Source organism: Scyliorhinus torazame, chromosome 18 (assembly GCF_047496885.1).
Source record: "Scyliorhinus torazame isolate Kashiwa2021f chromosome 18, sScyTor2.1, whole genome shotgun sequence".
NCBI lineage: Eukaryota > Metazoa > Chordata > Chondrichthyes > Carcharhiniformes > Scyliorhinidae > Scyliorhinus > Scyliorhinus torazame.
Window position 1 is genome coordinate 27710526 of NC_092724.1, and position 18494 is coordinate 27729019.

General features: G+C 45.7%; 1 protein-coding gene across 3 annotated transcripts in view; it reads left to right on the forward strand.

The window, feature by feature from the left end:
* Nucleotides 1–4314: 4314 nt before the first annotated feature.
* The window catches only part of rexo1 (REX1, RNA exonuclease 1 homolog), a 129544-nt gene continuing 115364 nt past the window's right edge, over nt 4315–18494 (forward strand). For all 3 annotated transcript variants that reach the window (XM_072482442.1, XM_072482445.1, XM_072482444.1), the window contains exon 1: nt 4315–4640. In XM_072482442.1, the coding sequence (XP_072338543.1) occupies nt 4481–4640 (160 nt within the window). In that variant the 5' untranslated portion in view covers nt 4315–4480. The remainder of the gene's footprint in view (nt 4641–18494) is intronic.

Genomic DNA, 18494 nt, shown 5'->3' on the forward strand with positions numbered 1-18494 from the left:
GCCGCCGCGGAGCAACATGTCGGGGACCTTACAGCAGGCCGCGCGGAAGGAGGTAGGGCCCCTCCAGATCTCTGCCGCCCGTCGATCGGAAGCCCCCGATTGCACGCCTGGACCTTGTGTAGGGCCACCCCCCACCCCCCCCCCCCCCAACCAGGATGTTCACCGCGGCCGTGGGTCTGAGCTCCCGCCGGGTGGTACCAAGTTTGAATCACGGCAGCGGGACTCGGCGGGAGTACGGCCCTTCGCCAGCGGAGAATCGCTCCGGGGGCCTATTTCAACGGTCCCAACCAGCGCCAAGGCGACCTCACAGGCGCGATTGACGCCAATTCTACAGTTGCCGGAGAATCAGCGTCCCGGCGTCGGTGTGGCAGGTATTTCCCGCGCTCCCACCGATACTCCAACCCGGCGCGGGCTTGGAGAATCCCGCCCCTGGATTTATACCAGACAGCGTGATCTTTAGCCGGTCTAGCCACTGTTTGCTCTGGGTGGCCTCACATCCTGTATTTTGAACCTTGGCCCACTTACTTTATTAAAGCACTGGCAGTGAGGTGGCTGTGATCATTCCTTTCCCCATCTGTAGCAGCCTCAATGCGATGGAGATGCAAAAATAAGATTTGTTTTCACAATTCAACCCCCACCCCCTCCCCCACCCACCCACCCTTTGTCTGTCCAATGGCAGGTAACCTGCATATGTGGTGACATCATTGTGGTACGAAGTTACATCAGCCTATGCTTGACGATGCAATCTGGAGAGTCGCGAAGGTGTCCTGTTTTGCTGGCCTCGACACTGGCCACCATGGTGTTCCCACGATGGAATTCTGGCCTTGATGGTCTTCACTTGGATGGTGACTCGGATGGTCGTGATCCCGGGACCTCCATTGGGGTTATAACAGGGCCCTCCAAAGTCCGGAGCAATATCCACAACCATGGGTAAATGCGCTGGGTCTATTTTTACCGTTTTGCCTGTGGACGGCGTTTAGGCGCAGACCTTGCGGTGTCAGGAGACCTGGGAGTGGAGTTTGCGTGACTAGCATCTGGGCAGCTACAGTATTGCTGGTGTGGCCACGAGGGCCAGCACAGGCGCCTCCAGTGGAGGGATGGCAGAACGTCCATCTCGGTTTTCACGTCGGAGTTAGGCCGTTCTTCACCCAGCATCTCAGTGTCTTTTTTTTTAAACTTAAGAGTATCCAATTATTTTTTTTCCAACTAAGGGCCAATTTTGTGTGGCAATTTTGTGTTGTGGTGGTGAGACCCACGCAAACACGGGGATAATATGCAAACTCCACACGGACGGTGACCCGGGACCGGGATCGAAACTGGGTCCTCAGTGCCATTAGGTAGCAGTGCTAACCACTGCACCGCTCCCTTGGTGTCTTCAAAAAAGATCTCGGGAGCCGGTGGAGACAGGGGTGGCAACAGGTGCAGTGGTGAAGATGGCAAACTGGGACATCCGAATCAATGGGTGGTACAGCTGGAGTGTCTGGCACACAGCTTTGAAAGTGGTCCGCCTGGCAATTAGACCCGTGGCTCTGTGTCTGTATTTGGTAGGAAACCGGACTTGTTTTCGCCAACCCAACACCCAGGATCCAAGCAGCCCCATCGCCAAAATTCCGGACGTGTACCACGTCTCCTGGGGCGAACTCACACAGTGGCCTGCGGCGGCCTGTGTCTGCTTCGGTTTGGTCCTGAGCGCAGCAGACCTTTCCGCCAATATCTGGAAAGACGAGATTCACGCGGGTGCGGACAGCGACCCATCAACATCTCAGTTGGTGCGATGCCTGTCATGGTATGCGGGGTTATCCGGTAGCAGGAACCCGATGTCTCATTTAATGTTACTCCGAATTCGCAAGTCTCAGCTAGTTTTCAGAGGCAGGCCAGGAAGTCACCAGCAACTCGGTCTGGGCCTGGGCAGCCATGTGGAAACGGAAACGGCGCACGATGAGCAATGGTTTGGGATCTAAATACTTCCCCTCTAGGGCCACCAGAGTGGTGAATGACTGAGTACCCAAGAGGTCCAGGTGAGTCAGGCTCTTTATCACACTGTAGGTAGATCCTCCGCAAGCCATTAGCAATACCAGTTTGTCTCTCATCACATTGTTTGAAAAAAAAAATATTATGCGTTCTACGTATTGCCCCCAATCATCTGCACTTGCGTTAAAAGGTTCCAGCTTTCCGATATGTGTTCAGTCGTGTTGAATCCCCGATAAGCAGAATGCCTAGACGGTAAGTAGAAATGAACAAACAGGGTTTATTACAATACAAATCCAAAACTCCTCCACTCTCCTAAGAGTCTTCTTCCCCAACCTGCACCCATGCCTGGGTTTTTAAGCAAGCAGAGGCTCACCTTGTTAAGGGGAAGTCCTGCCCCCTTAAAGGGGAAGTTCATATTCTGGGGAGGTCATGAGAAACCGTCATTCTCCAGGCCCTAAAATACATCATGGGAAACTGTCATTCTCGAGGCCTCCCATGCTTGGTGGGCACCACAGGGGTTGGATTGCTTTATTGACTCCTCTTTTCACATTATGATTTAATGTTTTTAAGTTTCCGTTTTTCTTTGTTATCTTTGGGCAATGCCCCGACCAGGAGCGGCCCCTTTTAATTCGTCCACGAGTTAATTTCTTTTACTATATTGTTTTAGAAGCGAAACCATACGGCCCTGATTCCGGGACCTCCACTGGGGTTCTAACAATTATATGTTAAAAAATAAAAATTTGCGGTCAAAAATGTGACTTTATTTCCTTCCTTGCCGTGGCTCATTTGGTCGCACTACACCTTCAGAATTGTGGATTTAATTGAGCACAACAATCTAGGCTGACATTGTAATACGGGCATATGAACAAGGAGCAGGAATAGGCCATTAAGTCTGTTATAACCCCCATGGAGGTCATGGGATAAGGACCATCCAGATTCCCGTGACCTCCACAGAATACGAACTTCCCCAGTAACATGGCGGGGCTTTCCCTTAACAAGGGGAGCCCTCACTTGTATAAAATCCCTGTCCTGGGTACAGATCGAGGAAGGAGACCTTTAGGGGAGTGGAGGTGTGTCGTATTGCGGATAAACCTTTATCCAGTATTTCCTATCTGCCATTTTTGCATGCTGCTTTATGCGGATTCGACACAGTCCCTCGAGCTTGCTCTGTTATTAAATAAGATCATGGTTGATCTGATAGTAACCTCAAATTTGCACCCTGTACAACTCCTGATAAGGTATCACCCCCTTCCTTACCAAGAATCTATCTGCTTCCTCATTAAAAATATTCAAGGACTCTGCTTCCACCACCTTTTCATGATGTGGAGATGCCGGCGTTGGACTGGGGTGAGCACAGTACGAAGTCTTACAACACCAGGTTAAAGTCCAACAGGTTTGTTTCGATGTCACTAGCTTTCGGAGCGCTGCTCCTTCCTCAGGTGAATGCAGAGGTCTGTTCCAGAAACACATATATAGACAAATATTTGTCTATATATGTGTTTCTGGAACAGACCTCTGCATTCACCTGAGGAAGGAGCAGCGCTCCAAAAGCTAGTGACATCGAAACAAACCTGTTGGACTTTAACCTGGTGTTGTAAGACTTCGTACCACCTTTCCAAGAAGGGAGTTCCAAAGACTCATGACCCATTGGGATCATGTCGGTCAGTGCCATTGTTTGAACAGTTATAGCCCCCCCTACTCTCATAGGTGGATGTAAAAGATCCACAGTGCAATCGGGTGGCACAGTAGCACAGTGGTTAGCACTGTTGCTTCACAGTGCCAGGGACCCGGATTCGATTCCCGTCTTGGGCCTCTGTCTGTGTGGAGTCTGCACGTTCTCTCCATGTCTGTGTTTCCTCCTGGTGCTCCGGTTTCCTCCTACAAGTCCCGAAAGACCTGCTTGTTAGGTGAATTGGACATTCTGAATCCTCCCTCAGTGTATCTGAACGAGTGCGGCGACTAGCGAATTTTCACAGTAACTTCATTGCAGTGTTAATGTAAGCCTACTTGTGACACTAATAAAGATTATCAAGAAGAGCAGGGGCGTTACCACAGAAGCAGCAAAAGTATTTATCCGTCAAACAACATCACGCAAAAATATAAAACCCTCAGATTAATACGGTCACAATCGCACCGTGGTTTGCAGGAGCTGGCTGTGCGCAAATTGGCTGCTGCGTGGCTGTAGAAGTGAGTGATACACTGGCTGTAAAGTGCTGTGGGACGCCCTGTGGTGGTGAAAGGTGCTACATAAATGTAATTGTCTGGTTTATTCACCCCCCCCCCCCCCCGGCTCCTAAATGTTTGCTGAGGGCAGGAGGCCTCACTGACGTCAGAGGCTGGAAGGAACCAAGATGGCGGCGGGGGGCGGGCGCAGCGGAGGGAGTGAGAGGGCCGCTCGGGGCTGAAGGCCGCTCCGCCAACTCCCTCCCTCCCCCACATACCCCCCTCTCGAAACCTCTCGAGGGGGGGTGATTATGCCTTGTCCCCGAGGCCGGGACCCGAGTGCAGAATGCTGCGTTCCACCGAGTTTTTCCGCAGCATCCAGTGTCCGTTTTACGGCGATGGCGGCGACTCCTCCTGTAACCGGCCCTATTGTCACTTCAGGCACCGCAGCCAGAAGCCCAGGGAGAGGCCCGAGGCGGACGGGCAGCCTCTAGCAGCCGACCGAGGTGAGTCGGCGGGAGGTGACTCTCCCGGTGTCCGCGGGTGGGGTGGGGTGGAGGAGGGAGGGTCTCCATTTCTGACCCTCGGCACACTCACGCCCGGGGGGCCGGGGGGTGATCTTCATGTCTGTTGTGGGTACGCTGTCCAGATCAGGTGCAATTGAATTTTCCCCGGGGGAAGTGGGAGGGCCTTCCTCCCCTCCTTCTCGGTGCACGCGTCAGTATTTTGGTTCAGTCGCTGCTCTTGTTTTTCCTCTTAAAGGTGTCCGTGTGGAGCCACCACTCTAGCTGCCAGCGACAGGACAAGAGTGTTGACCAGGTTAATTGGTGTTGACCAGGTTAATTTGTGCGGTGGTCTGAGGTGTGTGTTCCACAGTTTGGTGCTCTCTCTCTCTCTAACTGGCCTCTGTGCAGGTTTAAAGGGCAAGACACGTTTCTCAGAAAAATAAATGTCTGTGTAACTTGCCCTCCTTCGCTTGCGATCAATAGTTGGTCGTGGTTAAGTTTGTTTAGCTTCTCGGCCAGCCCAGCAGCCGGTGGCTGATCCATTTTGTGCTCCACAATAGGGAGAAAGGGGTGATGGAGGGGGGGCAAGAAAGCAGTGACCTCCAGCTTCCTCACAGACTTAATCATAAAGCTTGGAGAACTGATCTATCGTTGTTGGGTCAGTTGTGCATTTAGACAAAATTCAAGGAAAATATTATCTTTGATATGCAACACATTCAATTTTGATCACTCCGTCTGAGGTACAGCAGTAACACATTAAATTTAGATAACTCCATCTGAGGTACATGCATAAATTCTTTTCACAGATATGCCAAGTACACTATTTCATGCAACAATTATGAAAAGGGCACTTTCCTGACCTCTATAGGTGTTTAAAGATCGGATGGTGACTATTCAGCTTTTGTCAGTGTTTCAAAGCAAGCCCCATAGCCTTGAATATTTTCCAAAATGGAATGATCTCCACCTGAACTCCTTCCTGTGACAAAGCATTCCATGTGACAACAGTTTGTTCTAAAGACATTTCTCAAAACTTCAGTACATTTACTATTTTAAATTGGTGGCCCTTCACAGGATAATCTTTTTCTGTTCACTTTATCAAAAACCTTTTTAACCACCATCTTTTACTTTTTTTTAATACAAATTAAAATAATCCCAGTATTGATGTCTCTTTTCTCATAAAAGGTGCCATTCTAATCAACTTACTCTCCATATTCCATATCTTTAATGCCTATTCTAACCAACACATCCAAAATTGGACCATGATTCCATCTATGGCCTTATACAATTTTACCTTTACTACTTTGGCTTTGTTCTCTATCCTGTTTAAATTTTTTTTTATCACTTCTTGCAAATTCTGCTCCCTGACAGCCTTTTGCATCTTGCAATAGAGTAAATATTCTAATTCCTTTTTCTTTATTAAAGGCATTGCACACAGTTCTCCACATTAAATTTCATCTACAATCTGTTTGTTGTTGCTCTCTTGAAGTCTTTTACATTCCATGAATTTTTAATCTGTACCATTGGTAAATTTTGACATCGCTTTCCCAGTGCTCCAACCTAAATTATCTAATTGTGTACAAGTAAAACATAAGTTGATCTTTGAATCTGACACTTACAATCCTGCTCCAATCTAAGCATCAGCTGTTGACCTAACATTGGTAGCACAGTAGTTATAATAATAATCTTTATTGTCACAAGTAGGCTTACATTAACACTGCAATGAAGTTACTATGAAAAGCCCCTAGTCGCCACATTCTGCTGCCTGTTCGGGAACACCGAGGGAGAATTCGGAATGTCCAAATTACCTGACAGCACGTTTTTTTCGAGTCTTGTGGGAGCACCCGGAGGAAACCCACGCAGACACAGGGAGAATGCGCAGACTCCACACGCAGTGACCCAAGCTGGGAATCAAACCTGGGACTCTGATGCTGTGAAGCAATAGTGCTAATCACAATGCTACCGTGCCGCCCAACCTGTTGCTTCACAGCACCAAGGACCTGGGTTCGATTCCTGGCTTGGGTCACTGCCTGTGCGGAATCTGCACTTCCTCCCCATGCCTGTGTGGGTATCCTCCGGTTTCCTCCCACAAGTCCCGAAAGATGCGATTGTTAGGTGAATTGAACATTCTGAATTCTCCCTCAGTGAACCCGAACAGGTGCTGAAGTGTGGCGACTAGGGATTGTCACAGTAACTTCATTGCAGTATTAATGTAAGCCTACTTGTGACACTAATAAAGATTATTATTATTTTTGCTCATTAGCACACACACCATTCACTCGACATTTCCTGATGCACCATACAACTGAATGTTTAGTAAAGTGAGACATTTTATGGGATGCCCTTGAAATTCCACATGCAGCACATTTACTCATGTTCTCTTAACCCAACTGGTCACTTCTTCAAGAAATCCTATTAAATTTGTCAAATACATCCTTTCCATAAAAGAACATCTATGCTGACGATTCTTGGTTAACCGTTAAAGGTCAGGTGACCTCTGTACCTGAAAGTCAAATTTTGATTTTTCTTCTAAGACTCATTGGGACATTATTCATGTAACATTATTAGATGCATAGATTCTGATTTTTTTTTTTTTTTGTCACTTCCTGAGCATTGTGCAGGTTGAGCACCCCTATTCGAAAGGCTCTGAAATCCACACTTTCTTTCGACCGCCAAAATCATGTTTCTCGTAAAAAATAACATGATGTTCACCTGAGATCGGCGTTTCACAACTATACCTCTACAGGTATTCCAAAATTCGAAAAATTCTGGAATCGGAGATACTTTCGGCCTCAAGCGTTTTGAATAAGGGATGCTCAACCTGTACCTTGATGAAGGTAATTGTGACACATTGTTTGACATTTGTTGCTGGCTAAGGCTGATGAAGTTTGTCGAAAGTGAAGGTACATCAGAGTGTTGGTCATCTCAATTTATTTGTGGTTGAATATTTGGGAGTTGAAGGGCCCTAAGGAGAAATAAGTGAACCAATATGTTTCAAAATGTACAGGAAATTGGAGTGTTTTGGTTAAATGCAGCCCATGCTCAGTGTAGCAGTTTTGTCTCCTATCAGGAGACTGTGGGTTCAAACCCCACTACAGAGATTTGACCATATATGATGTACACCATTGAGGGTGTGCTGTTCTTGAGGTGCTGTCTGTCAGATTTAATATTAAATCGCGATGCAGTCTGCTCATTCAATTGGATATAAAATATTACATTGCTCTTTGTTGTTTTGACCCATATTTATCTCTGAACCATCTTGAACTTATGAAAGGCGCTATATAAATGCAATTCCCAACTTTAGCCAAGACCTGAAAATGTACTTTGTGTTTATAAGCTTAATGATAAAACTGCTACATTATTTGGTGATACAAATATTAACTGATCACAAAATTGCCAGAATATTAAATGCTATGTCTAGTACTGTGGGAGGTTGGAGAATTTGTTTTAATATATTTGTCATTTTATTTATGCATTTCATTGAATCATATAGAGGTTATTTGACCCATCGTGTCTGTGCTGGCACTTTGATAAAGCTGTCCAATTAGTCACAATCTCTGTGGCCCAGAGTTTTTTCCTCCCCTGTTCTAGTATAGGTCCAACTTCCTTTTGAATTTTGCTACTGAATCAGCTTCCATCACCCTTTAAACCAAATCATAACTTGCTGTGTTTTTGAAAAAAACTCTCTTCCTCTTCCCCCCCCCCCCCCCCCCCTCTGTTTCTTCTACAGATCCGTGTTGGCTGACTTTTATTAACCAAAGTTAACCCATGTTCTTCCAAGTGTCAATTTTGTCCTGGATCAAAATATTCCATGGCCTGTTAATCTCTGGTTAACATCTCTCATTTTTCCTCTGGCACCACTCCCACATCTAAGGTGCATTGAAAATTGTGATTAAAGCAGCTTCTATTTCCAACCTTCCATCAGCAATCTGGGGCAGGTGACTTTTCTACTTCTGGGTGCTGTCAGCAGTTACATTTCACCATTTGTATCCTATCCAATCTCAATATCCCTCCCTTTTCCTATGACATTGGCGGCATTCTCTTTTGCGAAGACAGATGCAAAGTATTAATTTGGTATCTCATCTGTGCCTGCACAAGATTTCCTTTTTGGTTGTTAATTGGACCCACCCTTTCTTTGACTATCCTTTATGATTAAAGATAGAGGTAGAAACAGAAAAAGGAGGCTAATGATAACTGCCACATTCGTAATAAGGTAGAGAATCAAACACAACACAGTATGCAAAGGGGAACCAAACTATATTGCTGCTCCTTCACTGTCGCTGGGTCAAAAACCTGGAACTCTCTCCAAAACATTGCTGTGGGTGTACCTACACCACGGACTGCAGCAGTCCAGGAAGGTAGCTGACTCGACCTTCTTGAGGACGTTTAGGGGTGGCCACGAAATGTTGGCTTTGCCAGTGGTGTTCACATTTCATAAATTGAAAAGAACGACAGCTTCAGTGCTCCCTTTTGTTATCTGGTAATCTTTTCTCGTACCCTTTTTGACGTTTTTACTTTCTTTTTTGGTTCTCCTCTGCATGCTCTGTATTCTGTTTGATTCTCCACCTTATTAAAGCTGGGTGGCAGAGTGAACTGTGCGAAGGATGCAGAGATGCTTCATGTGATTTGGACCAGTTGAGTGAATGGGCAAATGCATGGCAGATGCAGTACAATTGTGGATAAATGAGGTTGTTCACGTTGCTAGCAAAACAGGAAGGCAGATTATTATCTGAATGCCTATAGATTGAGAGAACGTAATGTACAACATGACTTGAGTGTCCTTGTACACCAGTCGCTGAAGGTAAGCATGCAGGTACAGCAGGCAGTAACTAAGGCCTATGTAGCAAGAAGATTCGAGTACAGGAGTAGGGATGTTTTGCTGCAATTATGGTTGGCCTTGATAAGACCACACTTGGAATATTGCACTCCTTATCCTCCTTGCTATGGAGGGAGTGCAATGAAGGTTTACCAGACTGATTCCTGGCTTGGCGGCACTGACGTATGAGGAGAGATTGAATCGGTTAGGATTATATTCACTGGAGTTCAGAAGACTGAGGGGGGATCTCATAGAAATCTATATATTTCTAACAGGACTAGACAGGGTAGATGCGAGAAAGATGTTTGCGATGGTGGGGGAGTCTAGAACCAGGGGTCACAGTATAAGGATACACGGGAAAACCATTTAGGACTAAGATGAGGAAAAAATCCTTCACCCAGAGAGAGTTAAGCATGTGGAATTCAATACCACAGAAAGCAGTTGAGCCCAAAACATTGTATGTTTTCAAGAAGGAGTTAGATATAACTCCTGGGGCTAAAGGAATTGAAGGATATGGGGAGGGGGAGGGGGAGGACAACTGGTTACTGAGTTGGATGATCAGCCATGATCACAATGGATGGTGGAGCAGGCTCGAAGGGCAAATGGCCTCCTCTTTTCTATGTATGTTTCTGTGTGTTATGAACTTGGCAAGTATCATTAGCTTCCTTTTTCTGTTTCCATCTCGTATCTTTAATCATCTAGCTCTACCTTTGGATGACTTTCCTTTTTCCTCTTCAGTATGTACCTAGACTGCACCTGAACTATGTCCTCTTTGAAGTATCGACCTCCCACTGCTCTACCATTCCTGCAAGAACAAAAAAGATCTAAAATTGAATGAAGTGGATCTCTGAGCAATGCACAAGCAAATTGTAAATTGGGTAAGAAAGCACTTACACAAAGAACCGAAACAGGATAGAAAACACCAAAAGGTTTGGAAATGGAGCACTAACACAATAATGTTTCAACCATATTCTGTTCTTAGTTTTGTCAAAGTTGGAAAGACACGGCACGGTGGCACAGTGGTTAACACTGCTGCCTCACAGCTCATGCGACCCGGGTTCAATTTCAGCCTCAGGTGACTGTGTGGAGTTTACACATTCTCCCCGTGTCTGTGTGGGTTTCCTCCGGGTACTTGGTTTCCTACCACAGTTCAAAGATGTTAAGTGGATTGGCAACGCTAAATTGCCCCGCAGAGTCCAACATGTTAGGTGGGGTTACGGGGATAGGATGGAGGCGTGAGCTTAAGTAGGGTGCTCTTTTCGAGGGCCGGTGCAGACTTGATGGGCCAAATAGCCTCCTTCTGCACTATAAATCCTATGATTTTATGATACCTGCCCAGGCCTTCGTATAGACTGGAATTTTTTAAGAGCACCCAAAGTTTTGTACAAAGCAAAATTCCACAAGGCAAGAAGATGGAGGGAACTCGAACTGATCTACGATCTACATGCTACACAATCTTTGTTCATACCCCTTCAATAGTAATTTTCTGACAAGTAAATTGAAATTTCCGATGCATAAAGCATTTCTTCCTTACTCCATTCTCCTCCCAATCATTTTGATTATTTCACCTGGTGTGGAAGCAGAAATGCATTTACATTTTATATTAGCACCTTCCATAATTTCATGATGTTCCAAAGTCCTTTGAAGTGTTGTCACTATTGCAACGTAGAGAAATGCACAAATAAGTTTCAGATTTAAGGCTCGCAATATTTTTGGAATGGATAGCAACCATTGCAAAATATTAGTTTTTGACAAAGACATGCAGCTGACTGAAATTATGTTTACCTTTCTCCGCAGTTATTCAGATGATTAATATCCTTATAAATAGGTACTAGGCACGGTTTGGTCTCCATGATACAGAAAGAATTTAGAGGCACTGGAAAAAGTTATGGCTGATGCCGGAAATGAGGGGCTGTACTCCTTGAGAAAGAATAAACAGGCTGGGGCTCTTGAGGAAAGAGATGCCTGAGCGGTAACCCGATGGAGTTCTTTAGGTAATGAAAGGGTATGATAGGATAGATGTCGAGAACATGATGCCACTTGAAGGGAGACCAAAACTAAATATAATACAGTCATTAATAAATCCAGTAGCATTCAGGAGAAACTTCTTTTCTGTAAGAGTTCTTGGAATAGGTCACGCTTCCACAAAGATTAGTTGGGATGAATAGCACAGATGCAGTTATGAAGCTAGATAAATAAATGAGGGAGAAAGGAAAAAAAGTTTGTTTCTAATAGGGGTGGTGAATTTTTTGTGGAGCATAAACACATGGAAACCCAAGTTCAGCTAAGTGACCTCATTTCTGTGCTGTGATGAAGATTGTTGTAGACCAGATCTGACTGTGTTGTATTATTAACTAAAATATTTAACCACTCACGATATAAATACTTTCACACTTTACTGCACACCTGAAAAAAAACATCTGATGACCGACCGTGTGACCTTTTATATCAGAGATGTCAGTAGGTTGACATAGCCCTGCTTCTGATCATCAATGTTAATAAACATTACAGTTTGCACATGGAGTCCACAAAAGAATGTTCATAAAGGCCTTGTGCAACTTTAAACTTTAACAACTTTGGATTTGCATATCTCTGTAAATGACATATGACAACATAACGCTTTTTTGGTAATGCAATGACTTCTGTTCTGCTATATAATACAGTTCACCTTGTTTTCTACAATTGCTTTTTTAAAATAAATATTTTCAATAGCTTTTTCAAATTTTTCTTATACATAAATAACATTACAAATATTTAACTAACATTTAACAATCCCTTCCTCAACCCGAAAGCAATTAATTAGCTAACTATCCCCTCCCACTTTAGTTGCTGACTGAGATTAATTCCTTAAAGAGAGCCATAAACGGTCGCCATCTTTTATGAAACCCCTCCTCGTTCCCTCTTAAACTCGTTCCCTCTTAAACTAAATTTAACTGTCTCTAGGCTTAGAAATTCCATTAAGTCTCCCAGCCATATTGAGGCACATGGCTGAGAAATTGACCTTCAACCCAATAGGATCCGCCTCCTCACCACCAGCGAGGCAAAGGCTAAGACATCTGCCCCTGTCTGGAGCTCCGGCAAGTCTGACACCCCGAATATAGATCCCAGGGGACTGGGTTCTAGGTCCAACTGTAACACTGCTAACATTGTGCTAAAGAAGGTGTTCCAGAATTTTCTAAGTTTCAGGCATGACCAAAACGTGTACACGATTGGCTGACCCTCTCTCACATCTGGCGCAAGTGTCCTCAACCCCTTCAAACATGTGACTCATTCTTGATCTCCTCAAATGTGTTGTGTGAATTACCTTCAATTATATTCGTTCCTACCTCACGCATGAGGTTGATGCATTTATCCTCCGTGAAATTTCATATCATAGCCCTTCTTCCAACATCTCCCCTAATACCTCCTTCCATTTGGCCGTAACTATCCAGAGACTCTGATCTTGCTCCATAATTTTTCTTTGAATTTAGAGGTAATTCTCCCTTCTATCCCCAAAACAATCGACATCTCCTCCACAAAAGGCTGGTTTAGCGCAGGGCTAAATAGCTGGCTTTTAAAGCAGACCATGGCAGGCCAGCAGCGTGGGTTCAATTCCCGTACTAGCCTCCCCGAACAGGCGCCGGAATGTGGCGACTAGGGGCTTTTCACAGTAACTTCATTTGAAGCCTACTTGTGACAATAAGCAATTTTCATTTCATTTCAAAGAAGAAGGGGCTAACATTAGGAGTGTAGGGAAGGTCTCCATTATGAAAGGCCGTATCTATGTGTATCTAAAGGCCTCCATCCTTGTAAGTTTATATTTCTCCCTCAATTCTTCAGATGTTGCAAAATGACCTTCAAGAAACAAGCCTTTCAACGTGATCACACCTTTTTCCTCCCAGTCTTCAAACCCAGCGTCTATTCTTCAAAGTTTAAATAGATTGTTTTCTCGGATTGGCATTAGTTTCGACCCTGCCTCTAATTTAAAATGTTTGCGAAACTGCTTCCATATCTTCAGTGTTGACACTACAACCAAGCTCATTGAGTATTTCCCTGGCGTCTGTGGGGGTGGCGCTATAGCCAGCACCCACAGCCCCGAGCATTTACATGCCCCTTCATCCATCTGCAACCACACTGTATCTGGTTCCCTCCCCCAGTATCGAACCTTCTCTGCATTCACCGCCCAGTAATAGTGCCTAAGATTAAGCAGGGCGAGGCCACCCAATTGTCGCTCCTTCTGAAGTAACAATTTACGAATCCTAGGAACCCCACCAACCCATATAAACAAAGAGATAAATCTTTCTACCCCATAAAAGGAACTTTAGTTAAAAAGACATTGAAATTAAAATGAAAACATGGCAGAAATGTATTTTTACCACTTGGGGAGGTGGTGGTTAGCTTCAAATGTACGACGCCTGTTAAACATGGTTTTGACTCCAGCAGAGGGGAAGGAGCAGGAGGTGATACTGGCATTCGATGCAGAGAAGGCGTTTTATAGAGTCGAATGGAAATATTTGTTTGTGGTGTAGAAATAGTTCGAAATTGGGCCTAAATTCGCTGCTTGGGTCAAATTATTGTATGCAGATCCGAGGACGAGTGTACAAACGAACAAAATGAGCTCAGTGTACTTTCAGCTACAGAGGAGAATGAGACAGGGGTGCCCCATGTCCTCTCTACTGTTTACTTTAGCGATAGAACCCTTGGCCATTGGGCTGAGGAACTCGAATAAATGGAAGGAAATAATGAGGGTGTGGGTGTGGAACAGAGTATGCCATTAATACGCCGGCGATTTACTTTTTTTAATATACATAATATGGGCGGAATTCTCTGATAATGGGGCTGCGTCCCCACGCCTGCGAGCAAACAGGCGCAAATCACTCTAGACTTTCCTGGAGAAAGTCCAGAGTGATTTTCCGTTTTGAAGGGGGCCAGCAGGGCCCCGGAGTAGTCCACGCAGCTCCGGCTGCTGATCCGGAGCCCTGCACCTCCAGCCACGGGTCCACGCATGTGTGCGGCGGCTGCCTGTGGCGGCGGTCCCCGCGCAACATGGCAGACCCACACAGCGGGCCGGCCCCAACAATACAGCCCCCCCCCCCCCCCCAGATCGCGCGCCTGCCGATTCGGTGGCCCACGATCTCAAGCCTGCCCCCCCCCCCGGTAACGGATTCCCCCCGACTCCCACCAGGGCGGTTGCTGACTGTGTCCGCAGCTGCCACTCCGAGTGCCCGCCGCAGGGAACTCGGCCAGTTGTTGGCAGAGAATCGCGGCGGGGGCCTCTTTCAATGGCCCCTGAACGGCGCCTCGTCGAATCATGGGAAGGCATCTGACCCCATCGCGATTCTGACACCCCATTCTCCACCCCCGCGCTGAACGTGATTGCGGTGCGGAGGCTCGGAGAATACCAGCCTATCTCTGTCTCTCGTCTCTGTCTCTGTCTCTCTCTGTCTCTGTCTCTGTCTCTGTCTCTCTCTCTGTCTCTCTCTCTGTCTCTCTCTCTGTCTCTCTCTCTGTCTCTCTCTGTCTCTCTCTGTGTCTCTCTCTCTGTCTCTCTCTGTCTCTGTCTCTCTCTGTCTCTGTCTCTCTCTGTCTCTGTCTCTCTCTCTCTCTCTGTCTCTCTCTGTCTCTGTCTCTCTCTGTCTCTGTCTCTCTCTGTCTCTGTCTCTCTCTGTCTCTCTCTGTCTCTCTCTGTCTCTCTCTCTCTCTCTCTGTCTCTCTCTCTCTCTCTCTGTCTCTCTCTCTCTCTGTCTCTCTCTCTCTCTCTGTCTCTCTCTCTCTCTCTGTCTCTCTCTCTGTCTCTCTCTCTGTCTCTCTCTCTCTCTGTCTCTCTCTCTGTCTCTCTCTCTGTCTCTCTCTCTGTCTCTCTGTCTCTCTCTCTCTCTCTGTCTCTCTCTCTCTCTCTGTCTCTCTCTCTCTCTCTGTCTCTCTCTCTCTCTCTCTGTCTCTCTCTCTCTCTCTCTGTCTCTCTCTCTCTCTCTGTCTCTCTCTCTCTCTGTCTCTCTCTCTGTCTCTCTCTCTCTGTCTCTCTCTCGCTGTCTCTCTCTCGCTGTCTCTGTCTGTCTCTGTCTGTCTCTCTCTCTCTGTCTCTCTCTCTCTGTCTGTCTCTCTCTGTCTCTCTCTCTGTCTCTCTCTCTGTCTCTCTCTCTGTCTCTCTCTCTGTCTCTCTCTCTGTCTCTCTCTCTGTCTCTCTCTCTGTCTCTCTCTCTCTGTCTCTCTCTCTGTCTCTCTCTCTGTCTCTCTCTCTGTCTCTCTCTCTGTCTCTCTCTCTGTCTCTCTCTCTGTCTCTCTCTCTATCTGTCTCTCTCTCTCTCTCTGTCTCTCTCTCTCTCTCTGTCTCTCTCTCTCTCTCTGTCTCTCTCTCTCTCTCTGTCTCTCTCTCTCTATCTGTCTCTCTCTCTCTATCTGTCTCTCTCTCTCTATCTGTCTCTCTCTCTCTATCTGTCTCTCTCTCTCTATCTGTCTCTCTCTCTCTCTATCTGTCTCTCTCTCTCTCTATCTGTCTCTCTCTCTCTCTATCTGTCTCTCTCTCTCTCTATCTGTCTCTCTCTCTCTCTATCTGTCTCTCTCTCTCTATCTGTCTCTCTACCTCCCTCTGCCTCTCTCTATATATCTACGATTGGAAACATTATGGAACTATTAAAACGTTTTGGGACCTTCTCAGGGTAAGTTAAATGTAAGAGTGCTTTCCCCCCAATCTGTAATAATCACCGGTTTGCCCCGGGAAGTATGGATGGGGGGGGTTCCGGATATGGCTGAGAGCAGGGATTGAGAGGATGGGGGATATGTTTATAGAGGAGAGCTTTCCGAGTATGAGGGCACTGGAGGAGAAGTTTGGGCTGGCGAGGGGAAACAAATTCAGGTATCTGCAGGTACGGGACTTCCTACGTAAACGGGTGTCAACCTTCCCGCTCCTACCGCTAAGGGGGATTCAGGACAGGATAGTTTCCAGAGGGTGGGTAGGAGAAGGGAACGTCTCGGACATTTACAAGGAGCGTATGGGGTCGGAGGAGACGCAGACTGAGGAGCTGAAGCGCAAGTGGGAGGAGGAGCTGGGAGGAGAGATAGAGGATGGTCTGTGAGCGGGACGTATTGAGTAGAGTCAACGCGTCCGCAACATGTGCCAGGCTCAGCCTGATACAATTCAAGGTCATTCATCGGGCTCGCATGACAGTGGCCTGGATGGAAGACAATTGTGTAAAATGTGCAGGAAGACCAGCGAACCATGTCCACATGTTCTGGGCATGTCCAAAGCTTAGGGGATTTTGGCAGGGGTTTGCAGATGTCATGTCCACGCTGTTAAAAACAAGGGTGGCGCTGATTCAGAGGTGGCGATTTTCGGGATGTCGGAAGACCCGGGAATCCAGGAGGATAAAGAGGCAGACGTTCTGGCCTTTGCTTCCCTGGTAGCCCGGAGACGGATACTATTAGCTTGGAGGGACTCAAAGTCCCCGAAGTCGGAGACCTGGCTATCGGACACGGCTAGCTTTCTTTGTTTGGAGAAAATCAAGTTCGCCTTGAGAGGGTCACTGTTAGGGTTCGCCCGGAGGTGGCAACCGTTCGTCGACTTCTTCGCGGAAAATTAATCGTCAGCGGAAGGGGTGGTGGTGTTAGTTTAGCTTGGAGTAGGGGGTTAATAAAGGTGGGACCTGTAAGGGAGGGAGACGGCTTTTGCACTATGTTTATAGTTTCATGTATATTGTGTTGTAAAAATACCAAAAAATACCTCAATAAAATGTTGATTTTTTTTAAAAAAAAGAGTGCTTTTCAATCTCAACACAGGGAAGGACAAAGCATGTAAGACATGTCATTTTGATCAGTAAATGACCTCTTTAGATACCTGGGGGTACAAGTAGCTCGAGACTGGGCTCAGATCCGTAAATTACATTTTTTCAAGCCTAACGGCAAGGTTTAAAAAAGACTTATAAAGGTGCGATGGTCTGCCCCTATCGCTTGAGGGCCAAGAACAAGTTGCTATTTTAATCAGTTTCGGAATCTGAAATCAAGTGAAAAATCAATATTACAGCATAAACAACATTAACATATGTGCCATTTGTAGATTCCTTCCATGGAAAGGGAGAATGTGTTTGAGGAGTCACAGGCTGCAACTATTAGTTTGGAGTTCAAGAGTGGAAGAGCTGTTCTACTGCTAGGTGTATACTGTAGAGCATTCCAAACTCCCTCTCTCGGGGATATTGAAATTAATGTCCCAAATCTAACCTGGCTGAAACCTGTTAACTCAGCACAGACTAGGAATTGCACATGTTACTGTTTCTATGTTACTGTTTCTATGTTACTGTTTCTATGTTACTGTTTCTATGATACTGTTTGTATGATACTGTTTGTGTTGCAATTACCAGCCTAGCTTTTGGGAGAGCCTTGGAATTCTTTTTTGTAAATAAAATTTTGTCTGAGTATTACATCTTCAGATTGTCATGTGATAGTCAAATTTTGTTATCTGATGCTGGATTTTGAAATTCGGTGATAACTGTAATGCAAGTTTAGAAACAAATAGTGAAACACAGTGTTATAAACACTAATTTTAGCTTCACACTTCAAATTGAACCGACGACAGGGTGCTTCAATCAGGCAGGCAGATAATTGTGCAGGATTGCTCATCATCGTATCAGAATTCGCCAATAATGACACGTGCACATGTGTGTGTTTTGTAATACAGACAGAAAATGTTGGAAGTATTCAGCAGGTCTGATGGCATCTATGGAGGGAGAAAGAGTTGACGTTTTAGGTCAATAACCGTTTTCATCTTGAAGCATTAACATCTCCCTCCACAGATGCTGCTAGACCTAAGTATTTCCAGCATTTTCTCCCTCTCCTGTAGAAAACCAGGTGATCTGTGTTATGGCTAGCAGTTTCCAATATCTACAGTATTTTGCTCTTGCATAACTTACTGATTGGAGAACATCAGAACTGTGCACAATTCATGATTACACGGAGAATACATAAAAAAAATTGTTACACATTTAACTTTTTTTTGTAGCTAAAATTGCAGAGACAACCTTGAAAGAGAAATCACATTCTCAAGGTTTCCTACCTTTGCATCTATTTTA